Below are 16,716 nucleotides of genomic sequence, written 5' to 3'. Positions count from 1 at the left end.
CCTCCGCGTAAGGCGCCCGCGGTCCCAGAAAGTGCAAACTGCGGCGGGGTAGCCCCAGTGCATGCTTGCATTCCGTTATCTGCCCTTGAAGCTAGTGGCGTATAACAGCGTACTTGCCAGCATAACCACCTTCGCTCTGATCCTGCGAACATAAACAGACGGTCGAGGTGGACCGCGTGCGCGTGTATACGGCTCTTCTAGGTGACGTTTCGGACGGTGAAGAAATCTACCCGCACCATAATAACATGGTCGTAATCATGTTATAGTGCAAGCAGAAGCGTAAGCTTCTCTTTACACTGATCGACACCTACATGTGACATCAGCCAATTTCTGCTTACCCGCTCGCCGTAGGGTATCTTCTTAATCTTCCAAAAGAACTCGAGTGTGACGATAGCCACGGCCCCACAACAGCCGAAAATCAGTGCCAAGAACACGCCGCCGACGTTGGACAGGCCCATCTCGCTTGTAGAGGAGGCCGCTGACTCAACGGGGCAGGCGTCCTTTCCTTGTACTCGCCACCAACGTCTTTTGAGCACTTCCAGATCACCGCGCTCCTGGAGCTTTATGATATGCGATGAGAGCACAGATCTGACGGGAGACCCTGCGCCATGACAAGGAAATCAAGTTCGGTTGCGCAAGAAATAGGCTACGTAGCTGTCGAGGTGTGTGTCGGATGAAAAAGAACACAAGTGTCCTGCTGTAAGCTGCCGCCAATTCACAATAATTCGTAATTTCAGCTATATTGGCCAGTTATGCGTTACTGATTCTAGATATTTGGAAAAAACCTGACTATACTCGAATACGAGACTGCGAATATTTTGGAAAGTTTTGGTATATCGGTGATTGCTGCATACTGGAGTGCCAGGAAACACATAATGCCGCCTGTACTCATTCAGAAAGGTCGCAGATTTCTTAATTTTAGCGTAACAGTGCTATAGGCTTAGAATGGATGAATCCTAGCTTTCTGCAGCAAGAAAACAACAGTGAGTAGATTCTCATTGATCACAATAGTAGCAAGAAAAGGACACTTAAGTACTAAAATATGTTGTCATGTTTCGTCGATTAAACTGCCGTAAATGAAAATATACCACTTCCGATAATGGCACTTTTTATTAATGGAGAAAAACACAAGCCCTTAAATGCAGCTATCGCCACTCTAGCCAATTTACTGATCAACGATATGTGACACCAGAAATTCACCATTTGAGAAACGGGACATCTGGGGCTTGCCTATGCGTTTTACTGGGGATACATTCTGGTGGGTACATGTAAATGTAAAATAGGCATGTGCAGCCACTGACACTGAGCACAGGTTTTTTTTTTAAAATACAAGGCTTTCAGCTGCTTAAGGATATTTAGCTCAGGGCTCTCAGTAAAAGTGTGCGTGCGAATTGTGTCAGTTACAATTTATATAAAAAATCTTTGTCGTCGTACAAATACACTCAACGGACAGGCAAATGAGCGCGAGATATACTGGCCCTATCCGGTTGCAGAGTTCATTTATATACGAAAGATGTTTTGCCGGGTTGAATTTTGAAATGTGCAGGTTGTGATACAGAAGTTTGCCACCACCTTATGCGTGTATTTGTTATAGAATAGAGGTGTTCAATTGTGCTTTCTGTTCCAACGCAGTACCTATCGATTCCGTGAAGTATGCTGTGGAGTCAGGAGTTAACTCTGCAAGCTTTAATCGAGTTGTTGTCAAGCATGGTTTCAGTGCGTGCTGATCGGGAACAATCAGTCTATATTAACCAAAAAATTGATTTTATTCACAAATACGAAGTAGTAAAGGATACAAGTCCCCTGGAAACAAGCATGATTTTAATGCGACATCTAGTGTGGTAGCTGAGGAGGGTGCATGTTGTTCCCTGTTTTTTTAAGGATTGCAAATGTTCCAGCGACAAGAATTGCGCTGGTGTGGAGACAGAAAGATGCCCTTACCAATATAATGCATCGGGAAGCGAGAATAAGCGATATTGATTGAGGGTTCCTGAGGAGGAGCACGGCGCCATAAGGTTTACATCTCAATTGCAACATCACAACGAACCGGTCGAGTGGAATTGATTAATCGTGAAACTAGCGGTCGTTCCGTGTGTATCGTTTTGTGTCCCCGTTTATCGCAAGCTTCACGATGTCTTGAGCCCATAAAGGAGCGGCGAAAAACTAGATATTTAGTTAACAACTTTGTAGTTTTTCTTCTAAGCCGGCGGCCTCGTGCTCTTGGTGAAGGGTGCTCTGCTGGTTCCTTTCAGAGCTAGGATTGAATGCACCCGACCTCATTGTTTCTATCATAATAATAGATCAAGGTATATTGACGTTTGTGTTAAATAATGTGTTATTACTAAACGATAAGAGCCTAGATGGCATTGTACAGATTCAGAGCTTTCCGACAAACTCACACCTATATGTAGCGCGGAAGTATCCTGCCTTTACCAATTATTGCGGCTGGATTCGTCACGTCAGCCATAATGACACACTAAAATATCTGCAAAGAGCAATTTATACCATCGCTGGCGTGTTCCACCTGCCCAGCTTGCGCACGAAGGAACAAATCGCCAACATTAACAGCAATGTTGGTAAAAGTGATAATTGTAACTGCTTGGGTAGCGTGAAATTATTTGGTAAACCAATGAAACCTTAGTGCACAAGTTGTTTGGGCGACTGCGAAGATGTGGGTTTTTTTGTGCTGCCTAATACAGAAAAACGAAGGCTCTTGCCTGCGGCTACATAACCAAGTAAATGCATTTCAACGGCGAAACTTCGAAATGTCACCCTTAAATATTTGTTCGACACGTGCACTCCATTGCCCTCCCCCCTTACCGGGAGGCGTGGCAATTCCGTATCCCTTGTTATCCAGGAGGCCCCCTATGGCGGTGAGGTTGCAGTCCCGCTCTGTCTCGTACTCGATAGAGGAGGCCTCCATGAGGTACGCGTAATTGCCACGCTTCACGCGTTCCACGCCTTTCTTGTTGTTCTCCGGGAAGGCCTTGGGGCGAGTAGCGTCCATAGTGGTCCACATCCTCTTGATGAGAGGGTTGTCAGACTTCTGAGCGGGGAAGACGTGAGCGCAAAAGAAACTTACGCGTCAATATTTGTTTCTTTTTTGGATTTCTTGTATCTATGAACACAAAAGTTCCTACGGTAAGACCGTCATATTAAATTCCGGTTAGAGCAAGAATCGTCTATACACTTCTGGCTTTCAATTCTATTCAGACAGTGTTCTCTGTAACACGGTTGAAATTGAATAGCGAAAATAATTTAAGGAGTAGAAGAAATAACACTTCTTCGCCGCTATTATTACATGGCATTGAAAGTTCGAAATATTCTGTTTATTACAAATATTGCTTAAAAACGTCTACAATTACCAGAGCCTCTTCCAAGACGTACGAAATAGTTTATTGAATATTCAATATATTGCTGTCCTTGAGATAAACTCTTAAGCAATCCGCTTGTTCTTAGCACTGGTCAATTGGTTTCTACGTTTACCTTCGAGCTAAGTGTAAAAGCTGGTTCAAGTGCATCGATTAAAACTTCAATTTTCAGTGGTTATTTCAAAATTATCCAAAATTGGGTGTTTTATGGGGTTCATACTCGCCCAATGTCAAGACCACAACCAGATTTGACGTTGCAGACCTTCCAAGAATAACAAAAAAAGGATTTGATCGGTGACTGCAAACTGTCGATGGAAACACACTTCGCATTGTGTGAGCCATTACCGACCCTTCGTACCTAAACATTCATAAAATATTAAGCGCATGCTGCATTGATTTCACGGCACCTATGTTGAAAGAACCGAGAATTTTCTTCTTCGCTATTTATATTTTGCAAAAAAGAAAGGACGAATGCAAGTGACACATTCAGATAAGTCAGCTATATAATGAACCACGCGCAGCGGAAGTAGGTTTAAGCAGAAAGGGAAGGGTGATGAGGCTGTGGATGAGTGTGAATGGGTAAATAAAAAATATTGTTGATCCTGCTTCATAGAAATCGGTAAAACACGAAAGTGAAATGTGCCTTCACAGGAGCATTTGAATGTTTATGGTGCATCGATATGAACGTGCACATTACTATTTATATTTAGTCGGTATGGCACCGTTAAACGTATCAACATTAGACACTGGATGACACGCGCCGGAGAATTGCGTAAATCCGATTGAAACCCCAGTCACTCGCAAACCGTGCGAACGAAACCGAACGGGTTGTTAGCGAAGCATTTGGTGAGGGTCACAGTAAGCTACAGCGAAAGGAGCATTATGTTATGGTCGGCAACAGTCTTGTGGGTGTGCTTGGCGAGTGACGTCCTGGGGGTGGGTCGCTTAGAGAAAGGTGCCACCACAGTGCTCCGTGGCATGTACGCCAGGCGCTTGCGTTGCGACGAGCTGAGCTTGTGGAACGCGGCTGTGGCGTTCCACAAGCTGCAGGACGTTCCACATAGGCGGCGGACGGGTAAACATAGCAGCTTCCGCTGCTACACGCGCTGCCCTATCGAGGTGCCAATATCGGCGCTAATTAGCGTTAAGACGCACTACTTCGCTTCACTTCTCCTGGATGGCAGCACCATTTGAATGGACAAGTTAGAGGGAAGGACATAAGGCGCGTTCGTACAGCTATCCGACCATGTCTTCATGGCTCAGTCTGTTGAGCGTTTCACACCCCCCGTTGCGGCCAGAGTGACCGTGGGCTCGAAACCCAGCGCCACCGCACCAATGTAACTTTTCTGGTGCTGTCATTTCCGCGAGGGATATGACGTCGGTGAGGTTCGTGTACCCCGGCATAAAACATTTTCGTGTTATAATTTTGTGAGAGGAAAGAGGAGGTAGAGAATGAACGAATGAAGGAATGAAGCTTTGTTAACATAAGGCTGGCGACTCGGCATAAATGGGGGCGGGTGGGGCGGGTGGTGTCAAATAAGTCTGGACAAGTAGAGAAAAATAATTTGCTGTGGTGAAGACAATTGGAGCTGGAGTCAGAACACGAGGTGCGAGACGGGAGGGTTGCAAAGCGAAGGAAGATTTAAATAATGAAAGAGAGAAGGAAGGAATTGAAATAGGCAGGGCGGATAAAAAAGGACGGGAAGCAGAAGAGGGTCAGAAGAATATGAGAAAGATGAGTGAAAAAAGAGGGAAGAGAAAATGTGAAGGAGATGGGGGCTCAGGGGAATGGAGATTATGGGAAAGTGTCAGTGAGGTGAGAGGAACTTTGGGAACTCCAGTAAAGAAAAGAGGACAGGTCAAACAGACGAAACAAAAGAGAAGAGGAGAGAGGTGTGGCGGGGTAGGCATTGAAGAGGCAGTGGTCATACAAGATGAAAGGCCTTTTTCGGAGATTCTAGGGCAGGGGACGAGAGACGGACGGGGCTGGAATAAGGACGAAAGACTGAGGATTGCATAAACGAAAAAGGAAGATTGAGTCTAAGTTAGCAAGCGAGACTGGAGAGAGGGATGAGAGGAGCGGGAAGAGGGAGAGGGGAAAATAATATGAGGTGTGAGAGGGAGAGAGACGAGGAACTTTACTTGGCAATTGTGGCAGATATGTCGTCTTTTGATGTCATGTGCAGTGAAGCCAGCCGAGATGCGGCTAATTGGCTTACAACAACCACGCCGCATTTTTGCACTCGGTGGGCCGCATATTTTTTTCGCAATAAATATAATGCATACTTATACCTTTCTAATTTCAATTAAATCAGGCTCAAAGACGCGGGTTTGGTTCCAGGCCGTGGTGACCGCTTTTCTGATGCAGGGGAAAATCTAGAACCCCCGTGCGGGCGAGATTTTGGGGCACTTTAATTATCCCCATTAGACAAACATTAATCCAGAGCCGTCCACAACGTGTGCCTCATCGCCTGTGTAGCGTCGTCACGTTAAATCCCAGAATCAATCAAATCAATGGTTTAAATAAGTTTGGATTGAGAAGGCACGTGGCCAGCGCTTTCGTGGTGGTCAAGAACAGCTGTTTGTTTCGCAATGGTTGAAATCTGAAGACTTCAAAGTCTACACTTTGAACGGTGTAGCCCCACGATTTAAATGTTGGGAGCACCCTGCTTTAAAGCGCGCATGGTCTTCCCCTCATGCTATTGTCAGAACGTATTCCCGCTATAACAACCTTTCCTCTCCGGTCTGCAGATTTAATTGTCTAGAGGAATATTTCTTCGCCTTGTAGTCAGGCGTATAAGAGAGAAATCCGTGAGCAGCACTTAGCCGGCACGAATACCACGTAAATACGTTTCTGCTTATGGCCGCAACTGCTTGAGCAGGAAATTCACCCTTGTTCCCCTGTCCTTGACAGCGCAAACGCAGAGCATATATCTTTTGGCGAAGTCCGACACCGCAGTCCCTGTCGCAGTCCCTGCCTACACTCTCGCGTTTCCTGGTTGGGCGACTGTAGATATGGGAAGAGTTGCTTCATGAAGCGGAGAAAGAGAAATAGTAAACGCTTTACAAAACGACCAAGTTTGGTGTTATATGGAAGGTGCAGCAGTGCTGTGGGGGTCGTCCTTATCCTTGTGTGCCCTAGTCGTGGCTGGCAGGCGGGTCTCTAGCGATTGAATTGGATAGGATATGCGAGAAGAATTGCTTGCACTCTCATGCCTGGTGGTATAAGCCGCGAAGGAATGCGCTGTAGGCACAGGTCATGTAGTATTTCGTTGGGTACATTTTGTTAGCCCGGTGGGGGTATGAGTGAGTTCCTACCCTTCGGCGGGTAGTAGCCTTGTGCTGCATGAGACTAGGGGAGGGGGATCATTCCGCGGCGCTGAATGGGCAGTGAGTTAGTAGATACCGGGGTGAGAGCGACATGGGAAAGTAGGAATGGCACTTTGGCTGTTGATACTCGCCTTGAAGAACCGGTAGGTAGAGCCGCCGTCCAGGCATCCGTAGGCGATCTTCGACTGCTTGGCTAGGTCATTGGCGTTCTCGATAGGCGCGGTCATCCGCTGAGCAGTCAGGAAGGCGGCCAGGTTGGCCGTGTAGGACGATATCATGATCAGCGAGAAGAACCACCACATGCTCGACGCAATGCGAGTCGATATGGCACTGCGATGGGCGAACAGGGAGTAAGCATTGTTTTCATTCTCTCGCCTTGTTAACATATGACCCCATTATTAATTGTCCTCTTGAAACAACAGCAAAATCTTGTATCCCATTTCAACGATCATTTTGGTGGGAAGTGTGGCGCTCTATTTAATCTCCGCTTATAAAGGGAAGGGTGGGTATTTTAGATTCAGTTCGAAAGCAAGGTAGTAAACGGGTTTTATTATCATAAACTACGCAACTCTTCACAGTTCATGTGATTGCAAGCGTCCTAACTACTTATGCAGCTGTCAGATCTCGCATCGGTTTGGCTTTTACAGGTTCTTGGTGGCTTGTGGTCTCACCTACAATGGCAATGCAAAACCCTCTGATGGTCCGAGCTGCTTAAATGGCCGTTTTACAATGAATGCTACGAACAACTTGAGGTCACCGCTTACATGGGCGTGATCTCCGACCCCTGCTGCATAATGGCTCCCGTGGTGAACCAGAAGCTGTTTGGAAGGTTGAACTGGTTCTGCAGGTCTCCCTCCTCTGGCACGCACGGGTGCGGGGCGACCCACTCGTACGGGGTGAAGCGGCCCATGATGAATATGAGCAGCGAGACGCCCAGGTAGGCGGTCAGCATGTAGAGCCACACGTCCACCGAGAACGGGTGGAGGAAGGAGAAGAGCGAAGGCTCGCTCTTTTCGGGCCTCTTGAACAGGATGCTGATGCCAGTACTCATGAAGGGGATGGTGAAGTCCACGGCCTGCTCGCGCTCGTACGTGATTGTCAAGTCCACAATGGCCGCATCCGCTTTCTGCAGGAGAAGTGGAGGTATCTGGAATTACAGCTCACTCTTTTGCCTACGCTGTTCCCAATAAAACAACGCTTCTGGGAGACTACTCGCGAATGGCATTAACCATGCGGTATATGGAATGACGGCAGATGCATATGGAGGTGTACTTTTGAAAAATATGCATATTACGAGTGTGCTACCGACCTAGATGACGATACATATGACATATGATAATGGCTGAGTAGTATTAGTTGTAGGGGCCGTGTCCGCTTTCTGCAGGAGAAGTAAAGGCGTTTGGAATTACAGCTCACTCTTTCGCTGACATTGTTTTTAATAAAACAATACTTCTGGGAGAGTACTGGCTATTGGCTCTAACCTTGCAGTACATGGAATGACTGCAGATGCACATGCAGATGTACTGAAAACTATGTGTATTAAGAGTGTGCTACCGACCCAGATATGGCATATGATAATGGTTGGGTTGTATTATTTGTATTACATATTATGATGCATTAGCTCTCATTAGTTTGTAGCAGTCAACGACCCCCCCCCCCCCTAATATAAAATAACCCGGCGACTTTCTGGTGCATTCGAAAGAGTAACAAGCAGGCTTCTTCCAACTAAAATCAAGTAGATTTGGAAAACACTTAACCGTAATTGCCAGTAGGTATCATCATCTTCTCCATCTTCATCATCAACAGCTAGCTTAGGCGCAATGCAGGGCGAAAGCTCCTCCCACTGGCATCCAACCGCTCCTGTACCGTGCCGCTCGAGTCCAATGTTGACCACCAACTTTCCCGATTTGATCCCTCCATCGTCCTATTGCCCTCACCTTTCTTCTAGACCCGTCGCTTGGTATCCACTCTGCTACCCTGTAGAAGTGCCAGTTTTCTGCACGCGCTGGCTCAGTCACGTTGTACCTGAATATCTTGGCAGAAATTTCCGCGGCAATTTTTTCTTGAGGTGTAGTGCGAGCACTTTCTTATGGTCGTAAATCTGCTTTATAAAATTAAACACGCCTAAAACACTTCACTGGCATTTAACCACCCTGAAACGAAGGAACCTGTCCTTTTGCGTTTCATCTTATGTTTCTCTTCCGGCTATAGACCCGAAAAATCGCATAAAATGAAACTCCAGGTTTCGGTTGTTGCCGCTAATAATGAGGAAAACTGAGGGTTAACATGCAGTTATTGCACCTTGCTCTTGTGCTAGGATAGTAATTTAGACTTTTGGATTTTCATTTATAAAATTAGGAAGAATACTCAAGCGCATATTAGGACTTGCTGGGGTGAAAAATGTGAGATCAAATCGCAATTCAAAGAGCATTGGTTACTTACAATATTTTGTTTTCGTATTGTAGACTCACCTCTGTCAGTTGTGAGGAAAAGGTTATTTGGTGATGTTGTTTTGTACAGTAAAAACGTCGCACGTGTCTGGAACTCACCCTGTCTAGGAGCTCCTTAATCATGCCGTTCCACTCATTGTTGGCCTGCGGACTCCCGTATGCGCCATCTGCCGTGAGGTAGAACTCGTACTTAAAGCCAATCTCCTTCGCCAGCATCTTTATCAGGTCAATGCAGTAGCCATAGAAACGGTCGTTTCCAGTCACGTTGACACTTTCTGGGTGCAGCATCGTGTAAGGGCGGCTCTGCAATCACAAAAAGAGCACCCTCAATGACGTCGGTTCACGGAAACCTTCCTCCGAAGCCATTCCAGGTAGCGGAAAGGTTCTGGCGTCTTTGTGTGGCGCCAAGAATGAACTCGGCTGGGGGAAAGGTCTTCAGCCGGGATTCAGTACACAGGCTCTCTAAAGGCCTTTTTTTGGTATCGTATCAGCAACGCCAGTGAACAAAAGTAAAGTTGCGTGCTCGACTAGCTCGAGCCCCTTCGCCTTAATTCTATCCCACAGGAATGATGGCGGCAATCAATGAAGTTACCCGAGCCGACTTTGCCCTTATTCGTTTTCTTTCTCGGAATACCATGAATACCGGCTTCTTGTTCGGTAGCTCATTTATATCCTTGCACCTCTTTTGCCTCTTTGCAGTAACAACGTACCCCTAGCTTCCTTTCCACACGATTGATAAACCGTTTTCCTTCTTCCCATGTCCGCTTGGCAACCTGACACAGCGTCGGGTTTTTCGTCCTTAGTATTTCTACCGCACTTTCTTCTCGGAGTTTTTTGTACAGGTTCTCATAGTCGTTTACCCCATCATTATTAGTTGACATAGGATCCAACGAGGGAAAATCCTTAGTTCCCTCTTTCCTCCCTCCAGTGCTACACTTTCCTTGTACAGAGGAAACTTGAGATAAGCGTTTCTGTGTGCTCTGTGATCGCGTTAAAAAAGTAGCTTATTGTAAACTTGTTCTGTTTTTTTTATCTCGTCATCTTCGCTATAATAAATCCCTGACCACTAAGGTGAATTCGCAGCTAATATGTTTTGCTTTTGATACCTAGGATGAGGGTTCAATCCCGTCGTCCACGGCCGTTTTTCTGAAGGAGGCGAAAAAACACCATAATGCGTTAGCTTTCTTGCGCTAGCTAGGCATCGCCAACCAGTGCTAATTAATCCATAACTCTCCAAAATGGCGCCTTTTATATTGCAGATATTGTTTCGGCGTAAGAAACGCAAAAATATTGTTCTTTTTTGTATTCCCAGTGCTGCTTTCGTTGTCCGGTGTTCTAATAGCGTATGCCGTCAGCCTTTGGCCTTCTGGCATTCATATATTGCTCCCCATCCACACACATGAAAATAAGTTACGTAAGAAAACATATCTACACACTTCTTAAGAAACCGATACATCTTTCACCAAGGTCGTGCCAGCAACTGTGTTATCATATTATTTATGTATGCAGCGCCTTGATGATGATGATGATGATTCCTATTGGTTTCCCCTTTGAAGCGGGGTGATGACATATCATCTTACCAAAAAGGACTAATAAAACCATGTTTTACACTCTTGGTTTAATAATAGCGCTGCTTATGGCAGACACTAAAGCTTATTAGGCCCGAAATACTTTCTTTTCCCTGTTACAGGTGGTAACTGTCCTAGGCAATATTCCCCTCTCTGCTTTTCGTCCACCAGCATTCTAATCTTCTTTTCGTCCCCTCGACAGCCTTGAAGTTAACTTCCTCTGTGATACCCTTAAATCCTAGTGCCTTATCCCTAGCGGCATTTTTCGAAGCCCGGTAGAAAATCATGCGCGCATACAAGCAACTCCTTTAGTTTTATGTGTCCCGTTGAATCCTTCGTGAATGTTCGCTCTATTCCCCGATTGCAGTGTAAGGTGTTGAAGATAAAGCATTGCTCTTTTACTTATCCAATGCATGGTCTTTTACTTATCCAATGCATGGTTGAGCGTTATCGATAATTTTCTGCCTGTATACAACCCGCCGATGCTCTGATCGCCATAACACGGCCTCCGGGAGTTACGTGCGCTTGTAACCTGGGTGACTACTTATCTCTACTAATGTGCCTTGCGTGTGCTCACAAAAGTGAAGCTAGTAAGTTCAAGGCCTGACCAACGCAAATATTGTTCTTGCCTGCGAATAACGCAATTTTTGATTCCTTGTATAAGGTAAAGCATTCTGCTACCAAAGGCTGGAAGAACGTGAAATCGTTATCATCTTGATCTTCCGCTTTACTTTCGCGCATTTGGTCTGCTTTTTAGGCCAACTTCAAGGGTGGAGGGTAAGCATAAGACGCACCTACAATGCAACTAGAAATGCCTAGTTCGAGTTTTATGCAAAATAATCTGAAATTCACGTGAACTTCGCTTAGATAAATGAAAGCGAATAGGGTGCACAGTAATCGAAACTGAGGGCGGAACTTTCCGCAAGTTTATAATTTTCTGGAATATGGCACTGCTCCACTTGTTAATATTACGTAAAACAAAACTGCCTTTTCCTATGTCGCGTGATGGGTCCACAACGGAAAAACATGCTAACAAAACTCCTCTAAGGTATAATTATGGAAAGAAGAGACAGTGTTAACTGATAAACTTTTGCAGGGCACTCAAGCCCAGTATAGCGAACGCGAAAAACAGGTGGAGGATAAAATGCCTGGGGACATTTCTTTAATGACAAAGTATATATAGTTGCTCACTTGCGGACATTTAGGGGTGATCACTGCATCAAAACTACACCCATAAATTTTCTGAAACCATACGAAGAAACATTATGGGGTCTTAGCCACTTGTCTAGTTTTATTTTGCTTTTTTTATAGCTTTGTGACGCTGTTTATGGAAGACAGCATGTTTCTGGTACTATACCGGTTCAATGGTGCAACGTCGCCTAAAAGTCTCACCCAGTTCAGCAGACATGAACATATACATCGCTTCGGACACCCGTGGTTTGAAGAAGCGCCTGTCGAAATATAACCAAGCTGTTGCACTTCGTGTAAGGGTTTCATGTCTAGGAATAGAGTTCACATTTGTGGAAAAAGGGTAGAAATTACTCTAGGACCTCAAGTGCAACCACAATGCAAACATGTCGCTCAAAACGGGATGCATTGCAGGTCATATATCAGTTTAATTTTTCTAATGGGTTAAATTCAATTCAATTCAATTCAATTCATTCAAATATTCGCATCAAGTGAAATATAACGTTACTCTTATTTCTAGCGAACAAATTATAACAGCTACGAAGTACAAGTGCAATTGTTGCGAAACGATGAGCAATATAAACATACACGGTTATAGACAACCTGAATATAGGAATTTAAATCATTCTCTCTTGCAGTAAACTCTATGTATTTGCGGGCGTATTTTACGCGAAATTCTTTGTTTGTTTTGAGAAGTGTAACCTGCATCTCGGTTTCAAGTTGCAAGCTACGCAGCATCCGCTTCAGAAGGAGGTACTCGATAAACATATTAACTGATGACGTTTTTCATCCAATTACTATATTTTTGTTTTGTTTTTTGCTGCCCTGTATACATGAAAATAAAACTGCATCGTATCAGTTATTTCTTACTCAAGCGCATATTCTGTATTCAAAACTTCTACCAAATGAAGGCATCGACGCAGCAGTGTGTGAAACCGTCACTAGACGTGATCATCGCTTTCTGCTTGGGCCCCTGCCTTGTGCCACGTGGGTCACGCAGTCAGTGGAATTGTCCGTCACCAGTACTCTACGATGCCGGGTGCAAGAGGGTATGCACCATGAGCAATCAAAAACACCCATGGATCTTAAAATGGGGTCTCGGGACGACAGGTCAAGTACTCACACTCACCTCTACAGTAGTCACCCGCAAGGTCATTCCATCCAGTTTGTCTGTGAATTCCCTTTCCGCAAGCAGAGTGTAATTGCCAAAGTAAGAGAGACCTTTGACTGGATGCCACGTTGCCACCTATAGAAAAAAAAATGGCGCAACTAGCCTTTTTGTATACCAAGAGTACCGGATCTCCCAACTCGTCCTGTGCGGATGCTATTCACTTCTCATATTTATTCCGGCGCGATGTGGTAAAGCTATTAAGCCAGGTATAAGTGCAATGCTGCACGCATAAATTTTCTTTAAATTTTTTTCTTTGCAAAAAATATTGACGCAATCTATATCCTCTCGTTTATTTATTCGCGTGTTTTGTTACCCGTGCCTGGCCGCGCCCTGCTGTCTTATCTATGTTGTGTATTAAAGCATTGCCTCCGAGATTCCCCGCGCGCGTTATGCTCCGGCCGTGCCAATGGCCACGCGCCCCAGCCAAATTTTGTAAGCGTGCTGCTTCCCCCGCGATCCAGCAGGCCGCAGTGTGCACCAATGCATCGAATGCACCGTTCAACCCGTTGGGCCGCTGTGTATGCGGCACGTGAACGGTCGTGGCACGAGTGTATTTTCGAGTTTATTGGCAGCATTTGTGCTCAGCTCCTGCCGAAGATTCTGACACAGGACGCCTGTAATGGATGTGTCCTTCATTGGAACAGGCAAGAACTCGACACTTTAAAGCACAGGCCTCCGCACTTGCTGGTCGAGCCCCCGATCTTGATTGATTTTTAAAGTGACCACTGCACTGCTCCCTCGCGCTCTTCCGTGGAGCGAAAGCCAACATATAACTGTAATATACGTTTAATTCCATGAGGCATACACTCGTATCTACAAAAAGACCAGCCTATCGTTGTTGGATAATTCTACAGCGAACGTATACATAACCATCGAGTGCCCCACGTATGGCACCAAATGTGCAGCTCTGCATTTCCACAGAAATGTAAAGTGACGGAGTTAATTTGATTGATCGCTACAAGGCGTTGATAAAGATAATTAGTCGAATGTACTTTAGAAAAATCCAAAACTACATAAAGTAGAAAAACTAGAAATATAGAAATGATATTCACAAATTCAAAAATATAAATCTTATACAGCTACTCACAAAACATGCAAAAAAAAGTAGCAGCGAAAATAATGACAAAAACGTGAATAAAAAAATCGCGCGAACAGACGAACGTTGTAACGCCCTGCATTTGCACAGAAATGCATAATAGCGCGAACATTGAGAATTGATCGAACTGAATCTCGAAAACAAAAAATACAAAACCTAAAAGGAAACTTGAGTTCTATACATCTCCCGCGCAAAGCGAAGAATGTAATAAAAAGCTCTGACAAAAATTACCGACGGAAACAAGAGTAAAAAAAATCATGAAAACTGACCAAGGTATAACGCCCTGCATTTCCGCATAAACATGTGTAATATCGTTAAAATACTGTGAACTGAGACGATTGGTAGTACGGAATCTTAAAAAAACCAAAAGCAGAAATAAAATGATGAAAGCTAGCTTACAAAATAAAAAAATGCGCATTAATGGACCTCCAAAATAGGAAGACTCAAATAAAAAAGCCCTGAAAAGAACTACGAAAACATGTACAATAATATCGTGAAAACCACCAACCGGGTAAACCCTTGGCTTTACAGAGGTGGATAATTGGCACGATACGATGTTTAATATCTTGAAAAAGCGTGAATGAACCTAAATAATTGAATGGAACTTGAAAACGAAAAGACCACAAAAATAAAAAATAACAAATTTTAAAAGTGATCATACAAAATAAAAAATAGCGGAGTTAGCACATTTATTCGTTGAATTTATATGGAACCACCAAACTAGCTGAGCCAGCTGCGCGTACAGGTGTAAAAGCAAAAAAGCTTTCTCAATTGAAAATACAGACAAATAATAAGTCGCACATCCCGTGATTATTATGCAGCTTTATATACTGCGATTTATCGTGTAGTTTTTGCAGACCATGATTAGCTTTTCTTAACTGTCGCGCAAATGCGCTATATTAGTTCACAAAGCGCGCTAACTAAACCCTCGCAAATACTCACTGGCACTGAATTGAAATGAACGGTGGTGTCTGAATGTATCACGGTTGGTTTGTGTCGGAGTTGCATGATTAAGATTTTTTAAACCTGCCTTGGAAAGGCGCGGCAACAAATCTATCGTGACATGCATACCAATCGGAAGCAACCTTAATGTTGCATTTATCCGACAGATGCTTATGCAAGTCGCGACTCTTGTGAATGAGGTTGGGTGAGGACGTGAAGGGTTTTTCAGAGGCACCGCGTGTAAATAAACATTACGAAATCTAAAAAAATAATAAAAACTTGGACGCGAAACCGCCGCAGAGAGTTCCAGAACCGACTGCGCTTCGCCCGTATGATATTTGTTGGTTATTTTCTTCTACCTGTCATTTTAAAGCTGGTTGCTCGACGCAGTTTGACTGCAAGCCGCGAAAACGCGCGTTTCCTCGCTCGCGCCAACATGCAGCGGACTAGTTGATACATAGGAAGCGAGCGCCGCGGTGCGGCGAAAGACGCTGCCACGACCCTTTTTTCAACTTACGTTCTCTCGGCCATGGCTCTCGGCCTAATTGGACTGCCGGAGCAAAACGCGCGCGGGGTGATCTCGGAGGCCATGATTAAAGCAACGCTTGTTATTTTTTACTACTTTCTTCTTTGCGGAGGATGCGCAAGTTAAGCATTTGACCGGAGACACACCCCCGGCGACCCACCCATCGCAGCGCATCGCGTGACTCGCCGGGCCCGCTGTCGGTGATGCGCGAAAAGCCCCGTTTTAAATCGTTTTGCGACTTATCGGCTGCAGACGATACGGGAGCAGCCGCTCAGCTGATGGGCAGCCGACCAAAAAAACCGCCGCCTTCCGCGCATGCGCCTCAGGGTCGTATCGGGATATGTGACTCATCTTGCGCATCGTTCGCTGAGAGACGCGTTCGCAGAGAATGAATTCTGTGAGCGTTGCACGGGACCGAACGACCTTGAGCAGTTGTAAGCAATACAGCTACATCAAGGGTTAACCAATCGAAACCCAGACTCAACCAGACTAAGCCAAGCTTTTGCTTTGTATATCCAAGATTACGTGAGCTAAGCCGCAGCAATTTTTTTTTTGTATACATGGTTCCGGTTCCGCGATCACTGCCGCTGGTGGCGCCAGTGTTGTTTAAGTATATATAAGCATACGCAACTTGGAATAAAGGATCTTTTGTTCCGATGTGCACTCAATCATTCATCGGCGGTACCCGCCGCCACTACAGTCCAAGTTACAAGTGAAACGCGCGTTTTCGTCTCTTTCTTGGAAGAGTGTATCGCTTGTCATCACTAGAATAGAATGTTCGTCTTTGCTCGCCAATGTTCTAGATATGAGTCAATAGTTCGAGAAGAATTAGCGCCGAAGGACAAATGCTCGCAGGGCAACCACCTTCGAGACACGGCTGTGCACGTCCCATTGTAGACCGCTCTGTCGCCGCCTCTTAGTCTCTTGCGTTCTTAGCGGAGCACAAGTTTTTTGTCCCCCAAAGAAAACTACGTTGCCTTCACTACGCGACAATAAATTGCAGGCCTAAAATGTGTCCTTAGTACTGGTGCTTGATTTTGAACATAATGTGCTAAGCTTTACTGCTCCGTAATT

At 45.0% G+C, this 16,716-nt stretch overlaps 1 protein-coding gene across 3 annotated transcripts in view; it reads right to left on the bottom strand.

Moving 5' to 3' along the window:
- The window catches only part of LOC144153907 (glutamate receptor ionotropic, kainate 2-like), a 62,447-nt gene that overhangs the window by 2,323 nt on the left and 43,408 nt on the right, over positions 1-16,716 (bottom strand). For all 3 annotated transcript variants that reach the window (XM_077685658.1, XM_077685659.1, XM_077685660.1), the window contains 6 exons: positions 13,037-13,153; positions 9,251-9,454; positions 7,466-7,827; positions 6,833-7,031; positions 2,821-3,046; positions 339-601 (listed from right to left, as the gene is read on the bottom strand). In XM_077685658.1, coding sequence (XP_077541784.1) covers positions 339-601; positions 2,821-3,046; positions 6,833-7,031; positions 7,466-7,827; positions 9,251-9,454; positions 13,037-13,153 — 1,371 coding nt within the window. The remainder of the gene's footprint in view (positions 1-338; positions 602-2,820; positions 3,047-6,832; positions 7,032-7,465; positions 7,828-9,250; positions 9,455-13,036; positions 13,154-16,716) is intronic.

The sequence above is a fragment of the Haemaphysalis longicornis genome, unplaced genomic scaffold (assembly GCF_048455015.1).
Source record: "Haemaphysalis longicornis isolate Haplotype H1 unplaced genomic scaffold, Haemaphysalis longicornis Haplotype H1 scaffold_9, whole genome shotgun sequence".
Lineage (NCBI taxonomy): Eukaryota > Metazoa > Arthropoda > Arachnida > Ixodida > Ixodidae > Haemaphysalis > Haemaphysalis longicornis.
This window is presented reverse-complemented; position numbering and strand designations above follow the sequence as displayed.